The sequence below is a fragment of the Lontra canadensis genome, unplaced genomic scaffold (genome assembly GCF_010015895.1).
Source record: "Lontra canadensis isolate GAN:19392208 unplaced genomic scaffold, GSC_riverotter_1.0 scaffold28, whole genome shotgun sequence".
Classification (NCBI taxonomy): Eukaryota; Metazoa; Chordata; class Mammalia; order Carnivora; family Mustelidae; genus Lontra; species Lontra canadensis.
Window position 1 is genome coordinate 9185978 of NW_022631022.1, and position 22629 is coordinate 9208606.

The 22629-nt window shown below is 44.8% G+C and overlaps 1 protein-coding gene across 1 annotated transcript in view; it reads left to right on the top strand.

Annotated features, from left to right (window-relative positions):
* The first annotated feature begins 443 nt into the window (after window positions 1-443).
* MYO1E (myosin IE) overlaps window positions 444-22629 on the top strand; it is a 193177-nt gene continuing 170991 nt past the window's right edge. The window contains exon 1 of the mRNA XM_032864826.1: window positions 444-895. Within this exon, the coding sequence (XP_032720717.1) occupies window positions 893-895 (3 nt within the window). The 5' untranslated portion in view covers window positions 444-892. The remainder of the gene's footprint in view (window positions 896-22629) is intronic.

The following is a 22629-nucleotide window of genomic DNA, read 5'->3' on the forward strand; positions in this document are numbered from 1 at the left end:
AGCAAAAAAAAAAGCCTTCCTTTGTTTCCCAAGGAAATTCAGGTAAAAGGAGGGGTAGGGGAATGATATTTTTGACTTTCCTCACAATCCAGACATTGGAAAGAAAAAGGATTTCCTTTGGGCTGCAGCCACGACTCTGATCTTTTATGCTGATAAAATATTTCCTTCTTAAAAAAAAAAAAAAAGTTATGGGAAAATCATACCACTTCGGCTTGGAAGCCACACCTACCGTAATTTTCGCGTTTTTAAAAAAAAGAGAGAGAGAGAGTGTGTCTTACTCACTTTCACGGAGGGTTTTGCACGGTTGAGGTCTTGCACCCGGGAGCGAGCCGGGTCAGCGGCTCTCCTTTGGAAGCTAGCGTGGAGGACTACAGGATCCAGAGGTCTTTGGAAACTCCAGCAGCTCCAAGCTTGTTGGCTACCACGGTTTCCCTGAGGAGTGACGCTGTGAAAACAAACCCTGATTGGTCAGGCCTGAGCTGAATTCTCCATTTATGGACAGATTGCCCAGCCCGAACCGAGGCTCTGCCGGAGGAGTACAGAGTAAGTGGCTGAAGAAAGAAGAAGCGCGCCTGGGCAGCCAGGCAGGCGCGCGGAGAGTATCGGGCTCACCTACGCGGGTTGCGAGCGCCTGGTCCGAGTGGACCCCTGCCTTTGGCAGGATGTGCCCCGTCTGCTAAGTCGCCTCCTTCTCGCCCTTCACCTAGCGCCGCAGATCCCGCCTGGATGGAGTCCCCCCAGGGTTCCCATTGGCTCCTGTGAGTGCTTGGGTGTCGGGAGCCTGTTTTTGGCGAAAGGGACCAACTTTTGAAGTTCGCCCAGGAGTCTGCGATCCAGCCCCAGCTCCCCGGCAGCCGGACCCCGCAGAGGAGGGACCGCGGCGCGAGTCACCATGGTGAGTTGGTCGCGCGGCGTCCCGGGACGCCTGACCCTGGGATGGGGCAGGAAGCGCCGGCGCGGGGTGCCCACCTTGGGCGCGCAGCCCAGGCCAGGGGTGGAGAAGGTGGACGCGGGAGTCGGCACGTCGCGAGCTCTGCCCGCCGCTTTCCGTAAACCCTGGCCGGGGGAGAGAGAGCGAGGGGGCCAAGGAAAACTTTCTTTCAAGTCGCTCTGGACGCCGCGAAACTTTTTGTGGCCGGGTTGCTATGGCTGCCAGCTGTCGGAAGCCAGTGTGTGGGCAGCTCTGAGCTCGGGGGCGCGGCCCTCGGAGGGGACCCCTCTTTTCCTGCCGGGCCGGTGGGCAGCGCCCGTGCCCCTGCGTTCCCGCCCGCGGCGGCCCGGATCGCGGCTCTGCGGCGCGGCCGCCGGCTCGCCGCGCCCCCTCCCCTGCGCGCCCCGCGCTCCCCTCCCCGCCGGCGGGTACGGGCGCCGGCTGCCTCCCCGCCTCCCCGCCTCTCCGCCCCCCGCGCCGCCCGCAGCTGTCCCGCCTGGCTGCCGCACGCTGGCGGGGGCGGAGCGGGCCGCACAAAGGGCGGCAGGGGCGCCAGGTAGGACGAGCACCTGGAGCTGGGCGGGCGGCGGAGAGCGAAAGTGGCGCAGCCGGCAACCTCGCCGGCCTGGACTTCGCTGCGCGCGGGCCCGTTGGGTCTCAGCGCCCGAGCGGCCGAGTAAACACCCCCACCCCTTCCCCGAGGGCGAGGTGACTGGCGCTTCTCGGTGTACCGCGAACCGGTCGCCCGGGAGGAAGTCGAGTGTTTTGTTCTTTTTCCTTTGGCACTTTGGGAATACAGGGAAGTGGCTGACTTTTTCTCCGACTGGCTTCTGACTTTTCCTCTCCCCGCCCCCGAGAGCCCCAACTCCGCCCCCCTTCCCCTGAGCCGCCCCCCCCCCCCCCCCCCGGGTCTCGGTGGGGTGTACGTTTCTTCCCGAAGCACAAAAGCAAGGACTCGGTTTTGAAGAGATGGACGGTCCATCCGAGAAAGAAAAGAAAAAAGAAGTTCTACTACAAGGTTTCATAGTTTCCACACTTGCTCCTTTTCAAAGAACCCTGCTTGGGTAGATGGCCTGATCCCCTTCTGGTTTGTTTTGTTCCGTTTTAATGATTGTGAATGTGGAGTTAAGTCAAAAACGATAACTAGTACAACATCAATTAAAAAAAAATCTGCCCTGCATAACCAGCCTGAGAAATGTAGCAAAGGCCCATGCGAACGTACGGTCGAAACTCAAAAGCAGCTCTAGACCCAGTGCTGTTTATTCAAAAGAATGCTTAAAAACGAAAGTCTTTAAAAGGGCATCTTTGACACAAGCTTTTTCTTTTTATGTAGTCCAAAATTGTGTCACTTCTGCTCCTCCCTAAGAGGACACTTTACCTGTAAATAAATTTGCTCCTTAAGTTTCCGGTTTTAAGAAGTCAGTCTAACCTACATTATTTTTGGAACCCCTGGGAGAGAATCATTTACTTACACTCACTGTGTGGTTGGGTGGAGGAGCGACCGAATTGGGCCACTACCTAATTGGCCGCTTGAATCTGAGCAATGTGATAGTCCTGGTACTTCGGAATTGCCATCATTATTTTCCGTGGGTCAATATTTCTAAAAAAAAAAAATATAAATATATAAAAAAAAATCAATGTGTTTATGTCAAGAGCTTCAAGAAACTTAACTGAATTCAAATACTTGAGAGCTACCTTGAGAAAATTAACTTTCCCTTAGTTAATTCATTTTTCTTGCTGGATACACTACCAAAGTAGTCTATAATGCCTTTTCTGGAGACCTCGGAATCTCCATGCTCAGTTCGGCTGCACTGCTTTTGAAGGTGGTTGATCAAATGGGTGCAGAGGAGGCATGTTGGAAGGAAGAGACTTGTTGCCAGACTTGTGTAATGTGTCTATGGGAGGACAGGGTGTGACTTACCTATTGATGGGTTCCCTGCCAACAGCGCAGATGGCCCCGTTGCGGGCAGCCAGGCGACTATCAGCGCATCAGAAAAAAGTTGAAACAGCTGCTGTCCTGAAATCGGAGATTTGCCATCGCTCCATCTACTAGATGTAGAGTAGCATGGCAAAAATGAAATGAATCGCTTCTTCCCTGGCTTGAGAGATTGTTCATTAGCTATGTGAGGTTGTCTGAGAACAGAGCATCACCCATCTTAAACAGAAACCTCAGTTATACTGTTTACTGTTTATATAAGATGCTTTCAAGCCAGATGAGGCTACATTTTGTGTTTCACATCTGTCTGGGTCTGCCCAGCTGCATCCTTCAGCTGCTCAGAACAGGAAGAGAAGGGGCATTGCCTTCCGTGGGTGTGGCTGAGGCTTAGCATGGAGAATAGAATTCCTCGGGCCCTTGACGGGGGCTGTAGGGAGAGCACCTGTACTGTTGTTTGCGGGTTTGTGTGTGTGATCTTTTAGGAAGTCTGGTGGCACATGAGGAAGACTCTCCACTTGTCCCCACGGCCCTCCCAAGACTCATTCAATTGTGACTCATAAGGAATATTGTCATTTTCTGACTCATGAGCACAATATCCAGCTTATAGTTCACCTCCTGTCTCTTTCTTAAAAGTTCACTTTGGACCACTTTTCTCCATCTTTGGAGAAGCAACAACACTACCTGGCAATATAAATTTGTACCTTTTTCCATAGGAGACTTGAAGAACTGAAAAAAAAAAAAAATCTCTGCCTGCCTTTATAACTCAGTGTACCTTGGTTAGGAGGGTACAGCAGTCTCCTTTGTCTTTTTAATTTTTTTTTAAGATTTTTATTTATTTATTTGACAGAGATCACAAGCAGGCAGAGAGGTAGGCAGAGAGAGAAGGAGGGGAAGCAGGCAGAGAGCCTGATTCGGGGCTCGATCCCAGAACCCTGGGATCATAACCTGAGCCGAAGGCAGAGGCTTTAACCCCCTGAGCCACCCAGGCGCCCCTCTTTTGTCTTTAATTAATAATCATACCCTACTAAGATTTCCTTTGTCGCGTCTGGCTTTATCATTTACAAGGGAAGTTCTGCGTTGTGGCCATGACGGTTTGAATGGTCTAATAGGCTAGAGCCCATGTCTGTAGCTCTGCCATATACTTTGGATGCAGAAATTATTATTCATAGGGCTTCTCTGAAGTTAAATATACTAAAATATTTAAGTAAGTCTGAATTGGCCATTCCTTCAGACTGTGGTCAGGTCACATTCTTTTTTCCTCACTTATGTAGTACTTGGGAGTGAATTGCACATGTTACTCATAAAAAGTACACAGGAATAGACCTAGGAACTTAGAAATCTGTCAGATAGCTGACTGCAAGGTAGGTAAGTTCCTTTGGGTGAAGGCAGGGCATGTATTTAAAAAGTCTGGAATCGATTTCAAATATGTTTTCTGGGAAGGTAACCTAGTCCATTCCCACTGATTAGTTTATCAGATTTGCTAATAGTTTCCGGGCCAAAACGACAGAATACAAAACGAAAACAAAAAAAATTGGGTTGAAGTACAGAGAAGTTTTTTGTGAGTTGTTTTTTGTTTTTTTTTTTAAGATTTTATTTTTAAGTAATCTCTACACCCAACACCGGGCTGAAATTTATAAGCCTGAGATCATGAGTTGCTCTTTTGATCGGAACCAACCAGGCATCCCCCCAAAAGTTTTGATGGACGCGGTGGGGTTAGGGAAAGAGCTGGAGTTCACGACATTATCTAGGGGCCAATGTGAGTTGGCCAGCCTCACGGGAGAAGTTCGATTGGTGCAACACATGAAGGGAAAGCCAGCGGAGCAGCAGATGGAGAGGGATAAGAAGTGGAGGAAGCAGATAGTTGGGGAAGGTGAAGGCCGCCTCCCCCACACTCTTGCTAGGGATTTCAGCGTTGTGAGTGTACAGGATACAATTTTTGTCGGGATGAGGCTGGCCCCTAGAGAGCAAATAAGCTCCTCTAAAAAAGGCATCATTACGGGCGCCTGGGTGGCTCAGTGGGTTAAAGCCTCTGCTTTCAGCTCAGGTCATGATCCCAGGGTCCTGGGATCGAGTCCCGCATCTGGCTCTCTGCTCAGCGGGGAGCCTGCTTCCCTTCCTCTCTCTCTGCCTGCCTCTCTGCCCCTTTGTAATATGTCTGTCCAATCAATAAATAAAATCTTAAAAAAAAAAAGGCATCATTACTTGACCTTAGGTCATGGTTAGTTATGTCTACCAGTTATGGTTAGATCGGCCATATTACATATTTCAAGGGAAGCTGGAAATCCAAATTGTTCTGCCGGACTTGCTAATTTTTCAAGTGCTCTGGCCATTGCTGAGAGGCCGAACACCTGCAGGTCAGCTGTTAGCAGCCACTCTGTTGTAAATCTCAGAACAGTATCCCTGAGAACCACATGCTTCCTTCCTTTCACCCACCAGCAAGACCGTCTAAACTTTGGCTCTATACCAGTAATGGTGTTTTATTAATACATCCACACCTTCCCACTGGGTTTCCCTTAAGAGAGGGAGTAGCCTGGTATTTTCAGCACATGGAACCTCCAAGCTATCAACCTGGAAAATCTGCATCCAGATTCAGAGCTATCTAAACACCAGTGTAGGTATGTAAGTTGTGTGAGTGGCGAGGCTGTAAATTGAATTTCTCTTTCTTAACCCATCACCCCCCCGGCTTTGGGTGAAAATGCCTCCTTGCCCTTTCCAGCATGCTGGACCTCTGTTATTACTCCTTTCTACAGCTGAATGTCATGAATTTGAGGTCTGTCTCAGGGGTTCTCCTTGGGGCTAGATAATGAGCATTTTGGTAAATATGACTTGGAATACGTCTTTTTGCTCCTGTACTCAGTGTTAATGTCATGAGCTTATGTGAGACTAAATAAAAGAGAGAACATGCAGTACTTTGCATTTCCTAATGAGAAAGGATTGGGTCTCGTTACTTGGAAAGAACTTGTGAAAGCTTTCTTCATCAGCTTCTTTTTGAACCTATATACAAATGCAGGGTTTTATGAGCTTCATTATGGAATATGTAGAAATTTTGTACAGTCATGATTTTTTCAAGTATGAGTCATCTGCCAATTTTTTTTTACAAAGAAGCAGCGATTATGTTTTCATCAGTATGTGATTAAAATGATGAGTTTTTAATATTTTTATTATTATTTTTTTTACCTTGCTGGGATTTAATATTTACAGAGCAATAAGGGGTTAAAGGTTAAATGCCAAAGGTATTAAAAATAAACATCTTGGCCTTACAAGCACATTCTGTAATAATGGTAAATAAATTGTGTTTTGAATTTCAACCTCACAATTTATTTTGGCAGAGACAAAAGGTTTTGGGGCACCCTAGCAAAGTTGTTGTGTTTTCTTTTTTTTTTAATTTTACCTATCTTTATGACAGCCACACTTGAGAGAAGCAGAACTAGTCAAGAGTGCTCCCCAAAATAGAATTATTGGCTTTATGGAACCTGGGACTGTACCACCCAGTGAAGTCAGCCTTCCCTTTTGAGTTGCCACCAGTGAACAGTATCATTAATGTACAAGGCATTTCTTTCTTTCTTTTTTTTTTAAGATCTTATTTATTTATTTGACAGAGATCACAAGTAGGCAGAGAGGCAGGCAGAGAGAGAGAGGAGGAAGCAGGTTCCCCGCTGAGCGGAGAGCCCGATGCTGCGGGGCTCCATCCCAGGACCCTGGGATCATGACCTGAGCCGAAGGCAGAGGCTTAACCCACTGAGCCACCCAGGCGCCCCTACAAAGCATTAATGAATGGCTGTTTAAGAAACTCTTTTTTTCTTACTCCCTTTCTGACCTAAAATACTAGTGTTCAGCCTTATCACCCATCTTACTCACCAGACTTCATACCAAGGCCCTCAGCTGTTTCTGGAAGTTACATTCTGCCTCAAAGGAGAAAAATATGGGCCTTACCGAAGATGTGAAATATCATATAGAACAGGCTTTGGAGGACAGAGAGGAGGTGGCTCTTTCCAGGAATAAACAGAAGAACTGCTTGGAAGGAGGGCACATGATTCTCTCCCATGTTCTGAGTTCTGATGTGTTTGGTCAAAGTTCATTCATGGGACTTTATGATGATATGCTACATGTAAAAAATAAAATGTACCACATTGTAGAAGGCCAAGGAGAGTGTTTAAGAATTCTACCCTAGGGGCATCTGGTTGGCTCAGTAGGTGGAGCATGAGACCCTTGATCTTGAGGTTGTGAGTATGAGCCCCATGTTGGGTGTAGAGATGACTGGAAAAAACAAAATCTTAAAAAAAGATTTCTTGTGTGAAATCCTTAGGTAGGATTTCACAGGGAGACTTAGAGTGGTTAAATGACTTCTGAAGCCTTAGAGAGAGGATTTGGCTGAGCTGGTGCCAAGATCCCAGGTTTTCTGATCCCAATCTAAAAAAGTTTTCCTCACCAAACTGTAGTGGTGGATTAGGGTCTATTTCCTTAGAGTCTAGACATGACCATTTCTTTCTTTCCTTCAAAAAAGCTGCTTGGAGATGGAAGGTCATTTATTTTTGATTCATTATTATATCAACTTTAAAAGATCCTAAGGAATAAATTTAGAAGAACTCAACCATGATACCGCTACCGTAACAGTAATTACTTTCATGTCTTTGGGTTTCCTTCCAGCCTATCCAAATGCACACCATTTTTCTGTAGTTGTAATTATGGGGCAAATGTACAAGTGGGGCTAGGTATTTTCCCACCTATTTTAGAATTCCTTTTCCTTGGTAAGCATATTTATCATATTTAGGTGGTAGTAGAATAATTTCCATGTAGCCTGATTATCCAGCCTGTCATAACTGTATAGAAACTTTGTCGCCAGAGCTATGTCCTGGGGAGGCCCTCTCTGTACCCCTGGGACCGCACGGGTCAGCAGTGAACTGCTCAGCTTCCTGTCGCTTCTGAGACATGTAGCCCCCTCTCTGGTGCAGAGTCGGAAGCAGGACAGGCAGGTTTGGGCGACACTCCACACTCCCAAGTCCTGGCTCAAAGGTGGGTGCCGTTGGTGTTCTCTGTAGATTATGGTGTTGGTACTCAAATATGTGACACCCGTGGGTGCTGAGGCCTCTGGCTCCAACTTAACAAGTATGAGTGATTTTATCAGAGAACGCAACTAGTTGGAGAGCTTTGAACCCCAAAGTGGAAAAGGCAACAGTAGTTGGAGAAGAGGTGATAGCATACGTGTTTAATATGCAGAATCCTTATCAAACATGGTGGCAATCACTGGGAAATCACAGATGAATTACACACTGCCTTGTGTGTAATGAACCCGATCTGTTAATTTTATGCTCTTTCACAAGCAATTGCATAACATATTTCTAATTTGAAATTTCTGAACCCACGCATCTGTATCATGCTTCATTATTTCACGTACTTGGGAGGGAAGGCAAGGTTGATTAAAAAATAATCTATCTTAGTTAATTTTACCCAGTAGTGTCAGAGTGGGATAATTTAGACCCAAGAACATTGCCCATTATGAGTAATAAGGGCCTGGATTTTAATTTCCTTGTTTTGGGATTTTGCATATCACAAAGTTTGGGTTCTGGATGATATTACACACGGAGTGAGTGGAAAAGTAAAAGTCATGCCAAAAAGCTCTCTGACCTCCAGTAAACTAAGGAGGTAGAAACCAAGGGGAAAGAGATACCCCAAGAAATCTAGCCTGTTAGTCCTTAAACATGACAGAAAACAAATAAAAAATTAGGATACCATAACACAAGTCTCTTAGTGATTAATTGTCATGACCAGCATTTGATGCGGGCAGCACCCTCGCATAACATTTCTTGGCAATAGAATGATTTGGGCAGTATCATTTTCTAATATAGGGCTTTCCAGCAACAACAAGAAAGTAAGGTTGCTTTTAGTGTCCCAAGTAGATGCAGACCTTTGTTATAGGAAATTTGGACTGAGATGTGGAAGTACCTATGAAGCTACTTTAGACCCTAAATAAAGATGGCTTCCTCCAAGACTTGGGAATGCTCAAATGCAAAAACAAGTCTACGAAGTGATAACAATTCAACTTTCCCCCAACAGATTGTCAGAGATTCCTAATATTTGGGGGTGTCCTGAGGTCTTCTGAAAATATGTTGAAAGCTATTGACCTGTCCTAACAGTGTTTGTAATAGTAAAACCAAAAATAAACAGGACCAATCTAAATGCCTATTAGTAGAGGAATGCCTAAGTATATGTGACTTACTGATAATAGGGTATCAATATGGATAGATCTCACAAAAGTAGTGTTTGGTGAAGAGGCAAGTTGTAGAAAGATACATATAATAAAAACCATTTAAGAAAAATTAGGGGTGCCTGCATGGCTCGGTGGGTTGAGCCTCTGCCTTCAGCTCAGGTCATGATCTTAGGGTCCTGGGATTGAGCCCTGCATCGGGCTGTATGCTTGGCAGAGAGCTCCCCCCCCCGCCCCCGTCTGCCCCTCTGCCTACTTGTGATCTCTGATGAATAAATAAATAAGTCAATAAATCTTTTTTAAAAAAAGAAAAATTAAAAACCACAAAATTATATATATTGTTTAGGGATGTATATATTTGTCTAAAATACAAATCAATAGACTGGAAAGATACCAAATTTAAGCTGCTAAAGAGGGAAGGAGAGCGCCTTCCTGGCTGGCTCATTTGGTAGAGAGTCTGACTCTTGATCCCAGGGCTGTGAACTCAAGGCTTAGCTTTGGTGTAGAGATTACTTAAAAAAGAGATAGAGAGATGTAGAGAAGGGAGAAGGCTGGGGTCAGTTGACTAACTTTAATACTATTGATTATGTTTTATTTGCTTTATGTATTAACAAATTCAATAAAATAGTATCTTTAATTCTAGGCAGTGTGTGCATAGATGTTTATGTTAAGCTCCATACTTTTAACATCTTTTTCCAATTAAAATAAGACACATAAACATATAAATCTTCATATAGTTTTAGGAGGTTGGTAAACCCCCGAAGCCCATATGATTTCATTCCAAGAGTTGTAGCAAACATTGTGTTGAGATGAATATTAAGGAGTGTGGTCAATTGTGGATCTACGTCAGATTATTTTAATGACAGTTGACATACAATCAGATCATTATTAAGTCCCATTGAATGTTACGTAAAGGGTCATTAGGGGTTGTATCCCAGGATGTTCAGTACATTAGTCACCTTTTCTTGCCCTATTGTGTCTGCTGGCTTTTGGTATAATACACCACCCCAAACTTGGTAGTTTAAGTAATAAACATTTATTATCTTTTTCATGATTTGTGCATGGGTTGGGCATTTGTGGTCTGGACTGGCTCCTCAGATCCCTGTGGTCAGCTGATGGCTTGGCTAGGGCTGGATGATCTAGGATGCCCTCACTCCCCGTCAGATAGCTGGCACAATTTAAGTGGGGGCAGTGGAGATGTCTTGGCCATGTATCTGTTGTCACAACTGGCCAATCCTGGCTTGTTTACATAGCAGTGGGTACAGAGTTCCCAAGAACAGTGAAAGAGAAAGCAAGCCTCAGCACACACGTTTTGTTTTGTTTTAAGATTTTATTTATTCAACGCAGAGAGAGAGCGCGTGTGCACAAGCAAGGGGGAGGGGCAGAGGGAGAAGCAGGCTCCCTGCTCAGCAGGGAGCCTGATGCAGGGCTCAATGCCAAGGTCCCGGGATCATGACCTGAGCCGAAGGCAGATGCCCAACCAACTGAGCCACCCAGACGCCCCTAGCACACACTTTCTTTAAACCTCAGCTTGTATCATGCTTGCTGTTTTCCCGTTGGCCAAAGCAAGCCCCATGGCCAAGCCCAGAGTCAGTGTGGAAGAGGGCTCCCTGACGGCTCAGCGACAGTTTCCCACCCTCAGCCTTTTCGTTCAGCTCGCCTTAGCTGGGAATACATCGAGGCAGGAACAGACTCCGCGGCAGCTTCAGTCTTTCCCTGGCCGGCCCTCTGAACCTCTCTGTACGGCCGAGGCCCCCGTGGCTCCTGATCTCCTGCTAAGCTCCCAAAGCACGAGGAATTGGAACTACGGTTCTTTTGCATTATGAAGACTCAATATGATCTTCAAATTGCTATTTTTGTTGGAGAAAACAAGTAAAAGCAGAAGCTAACAACCAGAAGAAAAATAATTTTCTATCGGTTAAAGGGAGCTTTGTGAACATAACAAAAATTTTACAAGTAAAGTCCAAACCGAGAGTGCAGTGAACCATGCCAAACCAGACTGGGCTGGATGGCCCTTTGGACAGAAGGGTGGAACAATTCTGTTTGGAACAGGTGGGGACAATACCGCTCACTGCTTAATTCTGCCGTTTCAGCCAGCCCTGAGCTGCCATGTGGACAAAGACTTGCTTCACACACACAAAAATCCTTTTTTGTCTTGGTTGAAAGCCCTATCTTGGCCTGTAAGACGGTGCCCCAAATAACCCCATGTCAGTTCCATATTCTGTGAGCCACAGACTGTGCTATCTGTGGGCTCCTCAACAAGATGTGAATTGAGGATTAATTTGGCTTTGGACATGGTTCTCAAAAATCCATTAACCCATGGGTCTTTCACTTTGACTTTCTCTCTCTTTTTCTAAATGGAAAATTTTAAACTGCACAAGTGGGGAGAAAACTCACCCCCCACCTTCAACAAACTTGACAACTCATGGCTGATCTTGTTTTCTTCATTTTGTTAATGGGGTGTATCACATTGATTGGCTTGTGGATGTCCAGCCATCCCTGAATCTATGCAATAAATCCCACTTGATCTTGGCATTTGGTCATTTTGTTGTATTGTTGAATTTGGTTTGCTCGGATTTCGTTGAAGATTTTTGCATCTATGTTCATCAGGGGAATTGACCTGTAATTTTCTTGTGGTGCTCTTGTCTGGTTTTGGTATCAAGGTAATGCTGGTCTTGTAAAATGAGTTTGAAAGTGTTCCTTCCTCGTTCATTTTGAGTTTGAGGGGGGCATTAATACTTCTTTAAATATTTGGTAGAATTTACCAGGGAGGCCATCTGGTCCGGGACTTTTCTTTATTGAACTGTTCTTGATTACCAATTGAGTCTCCTTGTTAGTAGTTTAGATTTTCTATTTCTTCATGATTTGGTGTTGATTAAGTTGTATGTTTCTCGGAATTTATCCATTTCTCCTAGGTTGTCTAATTTGTTGGCATATAATTGTTTCAATCCTGTTTTCTGTATTCTCATCTTCCCTTGGTTTATGTTGGAGCAAATCTTAGATATCATTTTATCTTATCTCTGTATCAGGTTGGCTTTTAAATAAGCAAAACTCAGCTCTTGACACTAATTACTCTTTGGTAATTCCCTTTGACTTTTAAGAGTAGGGTCTTTGTTTCACAGAATAATGTAGATGTCTCCAGTCACTGGGCAGTCTTGACACTTGTCCCCATTTTGTCTCCAGGAGTATGGAGCAATGATATCTCAGCATACGTTGTCTTGGGTTGCAGGACAGGGTGGCTCCCTACCCTACAGTCCTAGCTCTACTCAGGTACTATATGATTAGGTAGGATTGGTAGAACCAGTTCATGGTTGCTGGTCTCTTCATTCCTTCTTCCACATGCCTGCATCATGGTGATGACTCTATGAATAATACTTGTTTCTTTCAATGATCAGAAGCATTTAAAAGTAGACTGTCAGGATAAGAAATATCCTGGAGACTTCTTGAGTGGGGGTTCCATGAAATTGCTTAAGTTTGTGTCCATGTTCATATGTGCATTTTTTCCTGGGAAGAAGATTCATAAATCCCCAAAGTGGTCTATGGCCTCCCCAGATGACCCTCTAAGGTCCAAAGAATTTAAATGGCGTGACCAAGGTCACTTGGTAAATTAATAGAAGAGGTGGCCCTAGAGTTACAAGTCTGTTTCTCTTGAGCCACAATCTAGGGGTCTTGGTCCTAAACCTGCTTTTATTGGAAAAGTTTGAAAATCAAACATAATAAAGCACTAGAGAAAAGGAAGGTGGTAGGTTAAATTTTTTTGTGAGATTCCCATAGACACTAAACCAATGTAAGTTACTATGAAGTAATGGTAGGTATTATTTGTTGGCAACTAACCTGATTTTTCAGAATAAGAATAAAGTATAAAGGGATGCTTGGGTGGCTCAGTTGGTTAAGCTCTGCCTTGGGCTGAGGTCATGATCCCAGGGTCCTGGGATGGAGCCCCACGTCAGGTTCCTTGCTCATCAGGGAACCTGCTTCTCCCTCTGCCTGCCACTTGCCCTGCTTGTGCTCTCTCTCTCTCTGACAAATAAAATCTTTAAAAAATTAAAGAATAAAAATAAAACATAAAAACAGACTCACAGCATTGGTCTTACATTTATTATGTTTTTAAATTCTCCAGTGATCACAAAGAAAAATCTGTACCTCCAGTATGACTTCAAATATAAATCAAGGACATAAGGTTTTGACTCTATGTAAATTATTGACAGTTCCTTATTTTCCTGGTAAGGATTTATTCTTATTAATTATAAAATTAATGTTTGTTCATTGAGGGCACATAATGAGAAAGAAATTGCTGGGTTCCAATGACTGGATGGTGGAGAAGATTTCTGTACTCTGTTTCTGTCATCTAGGACTAGGTCTTGGGGTGTAGGAGAAAGAAAATTGGAGCTTGGATAGCCTCTTCCTTCTAACTCTTTCTGTCCCCTGGTCCAAGCCCCAACCACATCCTCTATCTACTGTCCTGTCCTTTCCTCACGAGGTTCTTGCCTTTCTAGTTGCAGAAAGTTTGGAGAAGGCAGGAAACATAGTTTGCACTTGCCCAGAAGTGAGACACATAATTAAGGCCGCCGCACGAAGGGCAGCTTTCTCCTCCTACCTCGGTCGCAGCCCTCTTTTCTTGTCCTCGGTAGAAGCCTGCTTAGCACCTCTCTCCGGTGACTGTGTGGAACGCCAGCATATGAAATGTTGTCTGGTCTACAGAGACAATAGGCACTGTGGTCTTTGTTTGGGGCGATGAATCAGCCTTCAGTTTTTGCAGCAGTGGTGGGTCAGTGTCAGGTGGCATAGGTGTATTTCATGCAGGAGTCTGCCAGTTGCTAAGTGCGATGGATTCGACCTCTGCAGTATTGCTTCAGGTTACTTTTTTGTTTCATCTCTTACCTGGATCGCCTGGCCAGGTCCAGCTAATTGCTGTGCCCCTTAGAGGCTTGAGTGTTCTCAGTTTGGCGATGTTTAGCCACAGTTAATTCCCCATCCCAGTGGTCTCATTCTCCTTTGAGGCCAGTCCCAATATCGCCTTCTTGATTCTCAGAGTTGGAAGGTATCTTCAAAATCCCATGACAGTCTTATCTGCAAAGATGTCATGATTGCTTATGTGCCATTTATCTGCTTATCTGGTCATTTTCTTTTCAGGTAGAGCCCATATTCATCTTTGTATCCTACCTCCTTTTGTGATTTGTTCTACTAGGTATATAGTGCTATTTTTGTTTTTGCTTTTGTTTTTTAGAAAGTTTGAGATAAGCCTTAATGCCATATGACTTTCTCACTACTTGTGTTCTTTTTAAAATAATTTTATTTATTTATTTGAGAGAGAACACAAGCAGGGGGAGGGGCAAAAAGGAGAGGGAGAAGCAGGCTTCCTGCTGTGCAGGGAGCCCACGTGGGTCTTGATCCCAGAACCTGGAGATCATGACCTGAGCTGAAGTCAGCCGCCTAACCAAGGGAGCCACCCGGGCACCCCCAGTGCTATTTTTAAGCCTATTGGGGAAAAATGCTTGCATTTCCTTCTCTGTGTGAGTATAGTCTTTAAAACCGCCCTCTTGGTCTTTATTTTGAGTAGAGAGAGGGCGGAACTGCCAACCCAGTGTAGTGCTAGTTAAATCCACGCCTATAAACTGCTGCTCTTGGTTACTCAGCTGATGGAGTGAAACAGGGAGGGGTGAGGCAGTGAAAGCACCCTGTGATTCAAATGTCACCGGAGCCTTTGATTTTAGTGGGAACGATGAAGTTGTCTGATGTCAGTGTCACTCCTCACTTCATTCAGCTTGCCTCTGGAGAGATGGAATGGTGAGGACAGAGAGGAGGAGGATAAAGATACTTAAAAGGGCACCTGAAAGCCAAGCTGCTCATTGACTGGAGGCAGGAAAATCCGTCTGCCCAGCGTACCTGTCTTCACTCGCCAGCCAGCTATAAAACCGGGGCAATCACCACCCGCTTGACCCCTCCCCACCCCCCAGCTGTTTTGGAATCTGTGAAAAAAAGATAGTTCTCCCAGAAAATGGAATCTATTGTATCTTGCCGGTGATCTTCCTAAATGTGGAGGTTTCAGGAGCAGGCAGAGAGATACAGAGGAACAAAGGGACTACAAGAATCAAAATGGGATTTTGGAGCAGACAGTATGCTTTTTAGTTGCTTCGTGGTTTTGTAGGACTGGTTAAATTCAGATGTTTAAAATTCACAGGTAATCCAAATACTGGTAAGTTCAAACTGTCCTCGTGAAATCTTTCTGCTGGAACTCATCAACTAACAGAATGGGCAGACTTGGACTTTTTGAGCTTTTTGGAGTATGTTTTCCACACTCCACTCCAGGTTGGGTGGTGTGAGGTGTTCTAAGCTCTCCAGAGTATTACAAAAATGGCCTCCAAGGTGAGGCAGGAGGAAAGGGGAGAAGTACGAGTAACTGGTGGGGTCTGGAAAGATACGTATGATCGCCAGTTAGAACATTCTGAGTGACATTTTGAGAGGCTTATAGACCAGGAGTAGTGGAGTTGAGACAGGCAAGGTGAGTTGGGGCCCTCCTACCAACAAGAGGTTTTTGAGTGATAGTAATTCATTAAATATTTGCTTATTTCCCTGTCCTGCTGATGTAGGAAAGATGTTAGGGTTTGAAGCCAACCACCAAGGAAGAATTCTTGAGAATCTCTGGTCTCAAAAAAAGGTGGTTTTATTAAAACACAGGGACAGGACCCTTGGGCAGAAAGCGCTGCACCTGGGTGGTGAGTAGTGGCCCATTATATACTTGCAAGTTGGGAGGGGCTTAGGGATAGTGTAAGTCTCTAAGGAATTTTGGAATCGAGGTTTCCAGGACCTTGAGGGGCTAGCTATTGTTAGGAAAAGGTCTTTCATTACTGTCTAATAAAACCTTTAGTCACAAGACCCTTCGGATGTATATCGGTGGGCCATATGCTTGGGGGGATGACTGCCAAGGTGTATCTTGGGAGGTAGAGATAAAGGAAGTTTCCAAAGGAATTTTTACATGTTAAAGTAGACTTACAGGATCCAGAGGGTCAGGCCAAGCTTGCCTTTTGCCGTTAGCAAAGCATTAACATCTAGGCAGCTGAGTTCCTGGAGGAATGTGACTCTGCCTGTTTTAAGGACTTGTGAATGGGCTGTAGGTAGTAAGGAAGTTAGTTTTTCTTTTGCCTTTGCTTCCTACATCACGATTAGGCTGTATAAACTCCTTAAAGGGACACCGTGTCACACTCATTTTTGTGTTTCCATCACCTATCCATCATCATTTTAGCATTTAGCATCATTATCCATTCCATCATCATTCTAGCACTTGGTAGAATCAGCAGCTTTGCTGCACGCAACCACACTGTTCCCCACTAGACCGGAAATGCAGGGAGAGCTGAAAGCCTTCCCATGCAACTTGGCCATGGCATTGAGGCCTCCAGCGGGTGAGTGATTGATGAGAGCCGGTGGATTAGAGTAGACAGTTAACTAATTGTAAACTGAAAGTGTTTTTCAAAGATAAAAATAGCCCCCTCGGATAAAACCTTTTAAGTTTTGAGCTTCCTTTTGAGTTTTCTTTTAATAGAACAGGATATCAGCAACTTCATCTCAGCTCCTGGAAGGCAGAGGTGGCCGAGGGAAGCTGGTGGGCTGGAATGCCTTCTGGATCTGACTCTCACTCTCTTCACTACAACCCTCCTTCACTTGGGACCCAAAGAGTTACTGGATTGCCGGAGGCCACACAGCCCGTCCCAAAGGCAGTCCCAAAGCCAGTCCCAACTCGTCCCGTTAAGGGATAGTGCTGCTCTTCCCAAGCAGACATGGAAGCAGAACCCACCAAAGCCCTTTGAGGAGAAGTTCCCAACGCCAAAGGAACCTTTTCAAATCAGGTGTGACCCGTGACCTCGCTTTCCAGCTCCTCACTGTCACAGTGTGCTGGTTAGGCTGAGTTTGGTGATGGAAGAAATCAGTACCAGAGAGGATAAGAAGTTTTTCCTTGTTCGGCGATGTGGACCACTAGAATATAAAATTATTAGCTGACCAAGTTTCTGTCTGTTCAGGTTCAAAGAGGAGAATTTACTGCCCTTTTTTTTTTTTCCCTTAGTGGGCTAACCGTTCACCTGCCAGAGTGGGATCTGGTTTTGCCCGCTTCCAAAGGCCAGTTTGTCTCCAAGGAGAAGTGCTAATGGCTTAATTGTTTTGTTTATTCTGCTCCCTACCGATTCCGGTAGCTTCATTTGCATCGAGAGTAAAACTTTTTTTTTTTTTTTTAGTGTCTTGGCATTCTCTTTGGTTTTGAATAGCTCTTACCGTTTACTCCCAATGTTTTTTTTTTGAAAGGTTGGTTAGCTCTTAGTGATAAGAGAAAGTCCTACTTTTCTCTGAGTAGGAGTTTTTCTGGGTATGGGATAGAGAAAGTAAAAGGGAGGGATTTAAAAAAGAAATCCTAGGCACTCTATCTGTAAAACAAGAGGCAGATTATTTTGGAGCCCAATATTTATGCAGCTATGTTCACTTGGCTCACATACTGGGGTTAAAGGATTAATACATGCAAAGGAATGTTGATATTTAGCCTGACAAAAACTGCATTTACGGAGCCGGAGGTTTGCTTTTTCAAAATGTAGAAATGTCGAGGTTTATTTCTTCACCTATGACAAAGAATTCCAAATATGAGACTATTCTGGTTCGTGATGGTAAATGCATTTTTTTTAGTTTCATGTAAATGACACATTTTGGATCAAAAACTTCATAATGTACTAGGACAATAATTCTCAGTGCAGGGTGGACGCTGACTTTGGGGAAGGGAGGATTCTTGCAAGGGAGGGTTGAAGAAGCTTGAATACACTGAGGTTGGTTGAACCAGGTAACCTGGCTTCTTCAAATGCTTTTTTCCCCAGGGTTCCTGCGTGGCTCATTCACTTAAATGTCTGCCTTCAGCTCAGGTCTTGATCTCAGGGTTGTGAGATCGAGTCCCACACCGGGCTCTGTGTTCAGCAGAGAGTTGCTTCTCCCTCTCCCTCTGCCCTACTGCACCTCCTCCCTCCACCCACTGTCTCCCTCTCTCTTAAGTAAATAAATAAAATCTACAAAAAAATGCTTTCTTTCCTACAAACTGGAGGATGGAAATTTTAGAACTGGGAAATCATGTAGGAGATCTTGCTGTTATAAATCACTGAGACAAACACAGGATCATGCTATTTTTGGATGTGTTTGTAATTATGCAGGGTTTCATAATGATAAAAGTTTTCAGTGGCTTTTTTAGTTTCTGAAGGTATCTTGTGCATTGCATTCTCAGTTAGTGCCTCTGGAGACTTTCCCTTTCCTTGTGGGAGTATGTGCCTGTAATTTTCACAGTTTTTCCCAGCATCCAGAAGAGAAGAGAAATCGGTTATCGCAATGAACGATTCCTGAAGACCCACCTGCGTCTGTACCTCCTTTGAGTTAGGTGTTAGTTTTCTTCCTATAGACAGGGAAACAAAAACCTGCTCAGGGTCACCCATCTGAAAAGTGGCAGAGGAGGGATTTAAGGCAGGAATCGAAAGTCTGCTGGGGAGGGGAGCTGTCTGTTCCCATACACATTCTTAGCTGTGGGTCCTTGGGCCAGCAGTGTAGGCACCAGCTGGGATGTTATGAGAACGACAGAACTCCAGGCCTCACCCCAGATCTACTGATTCTGAATCTGCCTTTTAACAAGCTCCCAGGTGACTGAAAGCCCTAGAGCACAGGAACTCTATGGCCCAAGCAAGGTAACATGCTACGAAACATGTCCCCAGAGGAAGGTCTGGTGGTTGTCCTCCAGGATACCATCTTACAAGGACAGGGATGCAACCAGTCAATCCTTTCTAATTATCTTACTGAAGCAAAAATGATAGAGCAGTGTTCAGAAGTGGGACAAATAGAAAGTTGCCTGAGACCATTCTGGAGTTAGATGCATGGAGTCAGTGGCTGTCTCCACCATGCTTGGAAAGCCCTCTGCCCAGAGTGGTTCCTCCGTGGTTATGGTCAATGCCAAGCTTGACCGTTACCGGTCCCTCTGAGCTACTGTATTGGTCTTGATAAATTGTTGGTTGGTTACTAGCACCTCACTGTGAACTACTCTATCAGACCATCTAAAGCTGCCCAAGAACAGATTTTGTCAGGCTGGAGAAAAGAGAGAGATCCAGAGTGGGAATATCAATAATGGTGCAAAAATGGAGACAGTGGTTGAAAAAAAGCCCAGCCTCCAGAACATTCCAATCCTGGGGCTAGAGAAAAGTATCCCCTTTACCTTCTCTTCCTCACTGGTTTGCCTTTTAGTATTTCTCTAGACATCTAGATTGGAGATATCTGGGACCTTGTCGGTCCTTATCTTCTCTTCTGGACTCCTGCTGGTTTCCAAGCCCTGTGAGTGTGTCCTCCTTTTCCCAGCTGTCACCCTGGTTTGAATCTGTGATCTCTTAGGCTGGGACCATCCCAAGAGTTTCCTAAGTGATCTTCACTGTCTTCCCCCTGTAGTTCATAGAAACAGCATTGCCACAGTCATTTTCCTGGTAATAAGAGCTTTGCACCTGTCACTCTTACTCAAAAACTCTCAGCTCTTACAGAAAACAGGCTAAAGGCCAAAATGTGGTACTGTCTCAAATCTCTTCCAGGCTGCCCCTGTCCAACTCTTATTTTCCTGTAGTCCTTCTGGGATGTGTAAACTCCTGTGGGGCAGCCGAATGCCTTGTCCCTGCTGTTGGATCCTAACATAGTGCCTGCGCACAATAGGTTCTCTCTCTCTAAGATTTTATTTATTTATTTGACAGAGAGGGAGAGAGCATGAGCAGGGGGAGCTGCAGGGGGAGAGGGAGAAGCAGGCTCCCCACTGACCAGGGAGGCTGACATGGGGCTCAATCCCAGGACCCTGAGATCATGACCTGAGCTGAAAGCAGATGCTTAACCGACTGAGCCACCCAGGTGCGCCCCAGCATACAATAGGTTCTTAATAAATATTGATTGATTGATTGAACAAATGAATGAATGAACTGACTCTCATGTCCATGCTTTATAGTCAGGCTAGAATTCACTTCTTGGTCAGGGCCATTCTTCATGGCTGGCCTCCCTTCCCTTTCTTGCCATTTATCAGAATCCTCTGAGGCCCGCAAAAAGGCTCATTTCCTGGAAACTTTTGACTTAGCTCACTGAGTTCATTTCTTCTTCCAATCAGCCCTTGCCGTGGAGTTATTTATTTGGTGCTTAATTATATGCAGTCTTGCAGGCTGTCTGTCTGTATGTGTGTCATACTGTGTAGATGGACTCTAAGTCCCTCGAAGTCAGAAAAGATTTACATTTCTTTATCTTCTTCAGAATTTACCATCTTTCCCTCTGGCCTTTTCACATTTCCCTACCTGCCCTCCTGGTTCCCAGGTCATTGGCAGCTCCTTCTTAGCACCTGGGTTGGGTGTGATGCTTGCTTGTGGGTGAGGCACCTCTCCCCTCAGGAATGCGTGCGGTCCCCAGGGCATGTCCTGCATCATCTGGTTTCTCTTTGTGTCATCTACTCTTTGTAGAAATGATGGATGCTATAAGCTTTGTCTTTCTGCATTTTATGTCCCTCCTTTTCATTTTGCAATGTTCATGGAACTCCCCTTTTTCCACCAATACAAGTATAAAGTACAATACAAGTGAATAAAAGTCAATGCCATTCTGACTCAGTGTATCCTCCTTTTGTGAAGGTGAGTCAGGAACCACCAGAAGCAGCGGGAGTGGATCTGTTCCACTCTGAGTGGGAGGCAGGAGCCTGCCTGGTGACAAGGAGAGTTTTTTTCTCCCCCTTAGGTTTCCTGGAACCAAGCAGACCAAATTATTTAACTCTGTACTTCAATTTCTTTTTTTCTTTTTCTTTTCTTTCTTTCTCTTTTTTTTTTTTTAAGGCAGTAGGAATAGTCCGTGTTTCCTTTTCTAGTGGTGCTGCATTGAGTATTAATAAGAACATTATAAAATGCTTTGAATGCAATCACGGTGACATGCGAAGTATCATAACCCGATCACAGCTGAAGCTCTGTACTATCGCCCCTCCTTTCTGGCTCTCCTGCCTATCCCCCAAAGCGGGAGGCAACCCTTCCTAATACACTTATTACATAAGGGTTTTTCCAACAACCTTGTGTGACCTGTTAAGAAAAGACATCAAAATCGGAATCAATCGTGTAAGGTCAGAAATGTCACAAGAAAATACGCACATTTCCGCTTGACCTACTCAGCTTCAAGTGTTCACATCTTCCTAGTTTGGGGAGGGATGAATGGCAGAGAAGAGAAATCACAGAATGAAATGAATTAGTAATGAATTCATTGAACTCGCGCAGGGTGGCTTGCCTATTTGAAACATTCTTGGCAAAATTGCTCATCACCCTCCTCCATAACTGGCTGGGTCGTTTAAAGAAGACTTAGGCATTTGAATTTTCTGAATAGAGCAAGTCCAGTTCAGCGTTTTGTATATGGTAGGTATTTTGAAGCACATGACCAGAAATGGGTAAGGACACCCTTCTCTGCCTTCTTCTTGGGCTGGAGGAAGGACACCCTTGTCTAGAAGCATGCTAAACCCATGATCATATCCTATTACTAAACAGGACAAAATCTTGTTACAAAATTATATAAGAAGCATATATATACATAGAGATCCATACTGAGATGTTCTCCAGATAACTTATGGGAGGAAAACAAAATAATTAATTACTAACCAAAATAAGTTTTTTTTTTTTTTAAGATTTTATTTATTTATTTATTTGATAGACAGAGACCACAAGTAGGCAAAGAGGCACACAGAGAGAGAGAGAGGAAGGGAAGCAGGCTCCCAGCGTAGCAGAGAGCTGGATGCGGGGCTCGATCCCAGGACCCTGGGATCATGACCTGAGCCGAAGGCAGAGGCTTTAACCCACTGAGCCACCCAGGCGCCCCCAAAATAAGGTTTCTAATGATCCTTTTTTTCTCCCTCCTCTGCCTGGGTGCCCCCCTTCCATGCCCCAAGTCTTATCTAGGCTCAGCAAGATCCCATCCCCTCCAACAAGCGTTCTCAGATCTCTTTCTCTTCCGTATATCTGTGGCTTCTGTTTAAAATGTCCTTACCTCCCGCATCCTGGTCTGCCTGGTGGCACAACACTCAGGATTCCATGTCTCACTAAGATGTGGACCTCTGAGGGCAGGGCATGTTTTGGACACGAGCCAATGGACTCCATCTCGTTTATTATTTATTTATAAAAGATTTTATTTATTTATTTGGCAGAGAGACAGAGAGGGAGCACATGCAGGGGGAGGGAAAGGGGGAGAGGTTAAAAGCAGGCTCCCACTGAGCAGGAAGCCCAACGTGGGGCTCGATCCCAGAATCCTGGGATCATGACCTGAGCCGAAGGCAGCCCCTTAATGACTGAGCCACCCAGGCACCCCTCCATCTCGTTTAGAAGGCCCCGTAGATCTTTTAAAAAATGTCAGTCTCTGGACTCCATCCTAGTGAAAATCAGAGTTCCTGGGGTGGGACTCAACTGTATGACCTTTCAAAATTTCCTGGGTGAGTCCTAAAAACAGCCCAGGTTCGGGGTTAGGAGTAAATATATATATATATAAATATATATAAATATATATATATAT